The following is a 6,000-nucleotide window of genomic DNA, read 5'->3' on the forward strand; positions in this document are numbered from 1 at the left end:
TAGGGCCTGGACACATTTCAGTTCCTGTGCCACCAGTGCCTCTTGTACCAAAAGGGTTATAAAAACTTCACATGAGGAGCAAACAAGACATGCCACTATATTCACAAACCAGACATAGAAGGGAGGAGGATGGGGACACCACACCCCACACCAAGGTAAAAGCACTGCTGTGTACATTACTTTCCTGCTTTCAGAAGCACAATACCTGGGGATTTGGAAAGCTGTCAGAGGTTAAGACACTGTGGAACTGGGAGCTGTTGCATTAACTTTATGGATAAGGTGTGTACCTTCTGGCTCCTGCCTTATTTTTCTTCCATAGCTCGATGTAATAATAGTAACAACCTGAGGGATACTTTTTGAATGAACTCATGGGGAGAGTGAGAACTGTTACTTCAGGTTCTCCAAAATGGAAACAGTGCAGATAAACCCTTTGAAATTTTCACTCTCTGGAATTGTACAGATAGACTCAAGATCACCAGGCACATGGAAAAGACAAAATCATAGACAGATCAATTCTGGCATCAGATAGGATCATTCATTTTTGATTAAAGCACTGACAGAAATCTATGGCTAAAGAGAGATCTTTGAAAGCGCTAGGATGTCTTGTGCAAGATGGCTAAGCTCCTGGAAAAGGATAGTCTTAAATCTGGGACAACATTCAACTCCACAGCTTGAAATTCAGGCAGATCTACTTAGAAGACACCAGTGATCTGTGGCTGTCCAAAGCTGGAGAATGGGGTGTAGGTCAAGGATTTTCATGCTAAGAAGAAGCTATCTAAAAGCCTGAATCCAAATGGATTCCTCCAAGTCTGTTCAGAAGCTGGCTGGTGTTAAAAATTGCGCTAAGGGCAGCTTCACTCACTGGTTCTGCCATTTAAAATCATGCCCTACCACAGCAGCCCCAGGCCAGGCTGGAGGGGCCTGCAGTACCTCACCCCTAATACCGACAAGGTCTCAGAACACTCCCTGTCCTTAAAACAGTCCCATTCCTGAGAGCACAAGCCCGTGCCTGCGGTTCTCTTAACTGAGCTGTTTAGGGTTTCCAAACACACAAGGGGGTTTCCGCTCTATTATGCAATTAATGGATTACAGACAATGGGATTGCAGATAAACCTGGGAGGATGTCCATTTTTGACCTGGAATTAGTCTTTCTCTGAACACCATAACGATTGTGTGGCAATAAAATAGTACTTCAGAGGGAGTTTAGATCAATATATTGATTTTCCTGTTTCACTTTAGAGTTATTGAGAGTTGATGGAATGGAAACTGCACTGAGCAGTTCTGGTGGGGAAAAAAAAGGAGCCACCTTCATAAACTGTATTGGTTACCTGTTAATCTTTTGGGGCATTTTTCCCTTCCCACAAAGCAAATGTCATGATGATAATTTATCTCAATAACAGCTTCCTCAGAAACGTTTACAAAACGTTTGTCAATCTTAGATATAACCCATACCTGAGCACTCTGTGTTAAATTCAAAGCAAGAACTTAACTATGGATTTTAAAACGATAGGAGCTATTTCCTTGTGAAAATAGCTGGCTCGCAGAACTGATCGTCTAATTGCACAAACAAAAAACCCCACCCGCACCCAGAAATTATAATCAATATCGATGAATTGAGAAGGTTAAGGTGCACGCCTGGGTTAAGCCTTCAGGCCTCTCCTTCCCAGCCGAGAGGGGCTAGCTAAGCTGGACACAGATCTTGGAAATCGCAACAACCCACCGTGGGTGCCCTGCATGCTTTCCACACCCGCGGGACCTGCCGAGCAGAAGAGCGAAGGCGGTGAGGGCAGAGGGCAGGCGGCCCCGCTTACCACCCCCCGCTTACCACCCCCCGCTTCCCGCCACCTGCTTCCCGCCACTGCCACTGCAGCCCTCTCCGCTGCCCGCGCGCCGCCCTCAGGCCAATCTTGTCCCGCGCGCCTCCGTGAGCACGCGCAGGAGGAAGAGCCAGTGGGGCGACCTCGCGCGTCGGCGTGCTGCGGAACCACTGCGGGCACCGTCCCGAAGTACGACGTCACCGTTACGCACGTACGCGCGTCGCCGGCTGAGGGCTCCTCCCCGCTGGCGACGCCCACCGCCGGGTGCGGGGAGGGGGCAGTTGCGGGGCTCGGGCGGCGCGGCGCGGCCGCTGCAGCGAGTATATGGCGACGGTTCTGTCCGCCCTGGCTGCCAGGCTCTCCCAGTCAGCCGCGGCCAGGTCCTACGGGGTGTTCTGCAAGGGCCTGACTAGGACCCTGCTCATCTTCTTCGACCTGGCCTGGAAGCTCCGCATCAACTTCCCCTACCTCTACATTGTCGCCTCCATGATGCTTAATGTGCGGCTGCAGGTGGGTGGCGGCGGCGCCTGGAGTGGGGGGGGGGCTATCTGGGCTCAAGGTGGGGTTTGTGTTCCCACGTTTTAGCCCAGTGCTAGGCAGCGGGGACCGTTCGTTCCTAGGGGCAGCGGCTTCGTAGCCCTTGTCTTTTCACCCCGACTAACTGCAAAGTGCCGTTGGCCGCGTTCCCTGCCCTTAACAGGGCCGCGGGGGGCACTGCACTCCCTTGTCACCAAGGGAAATGTCGCTCGGATTTTGCACGGATGCAGTCAGCTGCAGAGACCTGCCTTTGCCGGTGTTTAGGAGCAAGTACCCCGCTATGCTGCTGGCTCGGGATGTTGGCAGCAAACGTACTGCTTTCTCATCTCAAGTTTGTCCATGTCACTAAGTCATAGTTCCCTTAAAGACAGACGATAGATTGTGAATATGTGCACTTCATAATATGTTGCTGATAATCTGTAAAGAGCTAAGAAAATAATTTATTTCAGGTGTCGTCGTTTGTTTTTTGTTTTGCTTGTGGTTGGTGATTGTGGTTTTTTGTTTGTTATTTAAGAACAATCGTAGCAGGAAAGACGGAGAGGTAGTTTTAAACGATAACGTCCTTGCATGAAAATGAGACTTCACGTTCGGATTATTCTCTCTTCTGCCTTAAGCCTCTTTGTCCAAAACACGAAAGTCCCTAAAAGAGGTTTGACCTAAAGAGGAGCTCACATTCTTTGTAGAGTTCAAGTTTGTTGGTTTTCTGATGAAATGAAAACTGTACCTTTAACTTAACTGGCAACAGAATTAAGGTGTGGACTATCACAATAAACATCTGTCCTTCAGATACTTTTAGATGATTTTTTTTTTCCCCTTCATAAACATAGATGTAATGAGAGGCTTGACACCTGGCTAGGGGCCAGGTGCTGAAAGACAAGTCTGGTTGTAGTTTGTGTCTTGTGAAAGGTAAATTGAAGTGGGATCTCCTGTTTTTATTTGTGGGACTACAGTTCTGAAGCTTGAAATTGAGCCATGCTGCCAGGAGTTGTACACATAGCTGACTAACTTTGGTGGCTAAAAATGCCTTGCCTTTGCTTGTTATCTCTGTTGGTACATGATAGTGCTCTTGTAACAACATCAGCTTGTCATTTGACAACATTATAGCTAATACCCTCTTAACTGTGCCGGTTTAGCCAGTCTGACCAGTTCCTTTTGGGAAACTCTGCATGGTACATTTTTGATTTCCAGTGTTGTGTGTCTCATTTCAGCATGTGCTTCTGTTTATAGGAAGATTAATACTTGCCTTTGGTGTTAAGCTGCTAATCAGTTACAATCTGTATTTCTAATGGTTAAGAAAAGTGGTAGTTATGTAGAGAATCTCTAGCTGCTTATTTGCTGATTCACTTTGATGCTTGTTATCAAAAGAGTTTGTAGCAGATTAATCTGAAACTACAGAAGAAAATTTATGTTGGGGTATATTTCCTTCCCCTTTGGATGGGTTGAAGCAACCTGTAGGGAGACTTGGGCTAATGTTGCACTTTGCAGTTGGGCTATTCTTTGTGTTAGAAGATTTTTTTTTCCCTATATATGAGGCACCTGGCATTTTAGTGTAATAACTTTCTGCATTCTTTCCCTTTAGGTCCATATTGAGATCCACTGACTTGTGACCTGGTGTGCTGCTTGCCCTGTGTGCTGCAACTAGAGTCAATCACACTCTTCAAATTCAGCCTGCCGTGAAACAGGAAAACTATGCTTGTGTTCTCTAGGACTACGAAGAAAGCAGTATGTGACTGTGGCCCAGATCATCACAAGGCAGCAGCTCACCTGACACACATGCATTCCGTGTTGAACAATTCTCAAAATCCTAGTAGCAGTTTACAAGAACTATTTTATTTTAACACCAGGAACTGTTCTCTCTTTAATACTATACCTCTGCCTTCTACTGGCAAGGAAATGCCTCTGAGTTTGAGTGAATCAGCAGGGAGGAACTCAAGTGCAGCTGCTCTGTGGAAGGATTCATTTCATCTGCACTTTTCTTCTGGTAAAGACAGTCTTGCAGTGATAAACCCTATCATTAGTAGCATTTCAGTAATGGGCTGGATGGAGAAAGCTTGTAGTTTTGCTGGAGACTTTAGCTCCTGCTGTTCAGGAGATAACTTTGTATGTTTTGCACACTTCTGGCTGCAAAGTTTGCAGTATAATAAAACCCTGCAGTTTCTGGAATTAGAAATGAGTGGTAGCAGAGAGACCAGATCACATCTTATGTTTCTTAAAGAGCTGGAGCTTGGTGGACTTCCTGATTTTGATTCAATTCCGGTTGCCTCACTGAAAGAATACGCTCTGGGACCCTTGATTAACCAGACACCATGTTTTTTTCTTTGTTACTTAATCCTTTTATCTTCAGAGCAAACACTTGGATACAAGCAAATGCTTTCAAACGTACAATATGTGACTAATAATTTTTGCATCATACAGCTAGTAATTTCTGTGCTAGCTTTTGCACTAGCAGGGCTTTGGTATGCAGTAGTGAAGGTAAAGAGAGTACTAAGATTTTAATAATTACTATTTTTAACATTAATAGAAATATACCTGAATAACAGAGACAAGGTTATACAGTTCAGGTTTTAGTGAGAAGGAGACAGCTAAAGTAAACATTATACTTGTGTAATTGCTAGTAAAACTGGCTGTTGGAAGAATAGCAACTTTTTTTTTTTTTTTTTTGTCAAGGAGTATCTGCATCTGAAAGAACTTCTTAATCTCAAAATTCTTTGTAACTTTTGCAGGTCTGCCTAGACTGGAACCCAGTTTGATTGTTTAGCACAGATCCTCTGTTTTCTTTAGGGTTTCTATTAGCAGAGTGTTCTGGCTGCTATTTACAACTATTTCAAATGATATTTTCTTGCAGAATTGAATTCCTGCTCTGAATCCAACAGAAGGAAAGTATCAATCCTCAAAACATTTTGAACTGGAAAGCCATTGGGAGAGTAGTCTTGTCTTCAATACAGCATAATTCTCAGCAGTGTTCCTTTTCAGGGATGGTACTGCTTTAATCTGTACAATATCTCATAAGCTTTATTGTGCTACAATAGACACTGCAAAAATTTTCTAAAAGAATGTTGCCTTTCCTTGAGGAAAAGTGATTGTTATCACTGAAACCTGGTAATCACTTCTGGGCCTGTTGACTTTGGCTTTGTGAGACTTCTGACAGCGGGGTTTGGCAAAGAATAGAACAAGAATGTTGGAATCGATAGAGCTGCTTGTGACTAAGAATTTGCTCCCATGGGCACCTACATGGAGAAACTCATTGTGCAGTAGGTCAAAGTTTGAACTCAAAGTTTCCAAAATTCTCAGCACGGAGTTGGTGTATATGGGATAAATGTGCTCTAGGGACTTGCCTAAAGAGGGAGGTATTGATTGAGTCAGGCTGTGTTCTCAGCTCACCCTTCAATCTCAGTTAAAGGTGAGGACTTAGAAAAATGTCATGCCAGTGATTCACACGCCCAATATCCTTTTTGCGAGCTATCCTACTTCAGTTTGGAAAGACAATGAGAGATGTTACATTTAGTCAGAACTGAATTCATCTGGAAAGCTAGTAGAGTTTCTAATGTGGTGTTTGTTGGGGTGTTAGCACACCGGTGTGGAGAAGTCCTTGATTGTGAAGATGAGATGCTGGTTATCAGTGTTACAGGGAGAAATGCTGGATTTT

The 6,000-nt window shown here is 44.6% G+C and overlaps 1 protein-coding gene across 1 annotated transcript; it reads left to right on the top strand.

Moving 5' to 3' along the window:
- The first annotated feature begins 2,141 nt into the window (after positions 1-2,141).
- LOC128974405 (small integral membrane protein 10-like protein 2A) lies at positions 2,142-5,235 on the top strand. The gene is made up of 3 exons (XM_054391024.1): positions 2,142-2,327; positions 3,934-4,335; positions 5,200-5,235. Exons 1-2 carry the CDS (start codon positions 2,142-2,144, stop codon positions 3,952-3,954), a joined length of 207 nt encoding a protein of 68 aa, XP_054246999.1. The 3' UTR covers positions 3,955-4,335; positions 5,200-5,235.
- Positions 5,236-6,000: the final 765 nt, after the last annotated feature.

Source organism: Indicator indicator, chromosome 22 (assembly GCF_027791375.1).
Source record: "Indicator indicator isolate 239-I01 chromosome 22, UM_Iind_1.1, whole genome shotgun sequence".
NCBI classification, from domain to species: Eukaryota; Metazoa; Chordata; class Aves; order Piciformes; family Indicatoridae; genus Indicator; species Indicator indicator.

Coding starts and splice junctions, on each gene's coding strand:
- LOC128974405 (XM_054391024.1), top strand. CDS start 2,142: ATGGCGACGGTTCTGTCCGCCCTGGCTGCCAGGCTCTCCCAGTCAGCC. Junction 2,328..3,933: donor TGCTTAATGTGCGGCTGCAG/GTGGGTGGCGGC, acceptor CTTTCCCTTTAG/GTCCATATTGAGATCCACTG.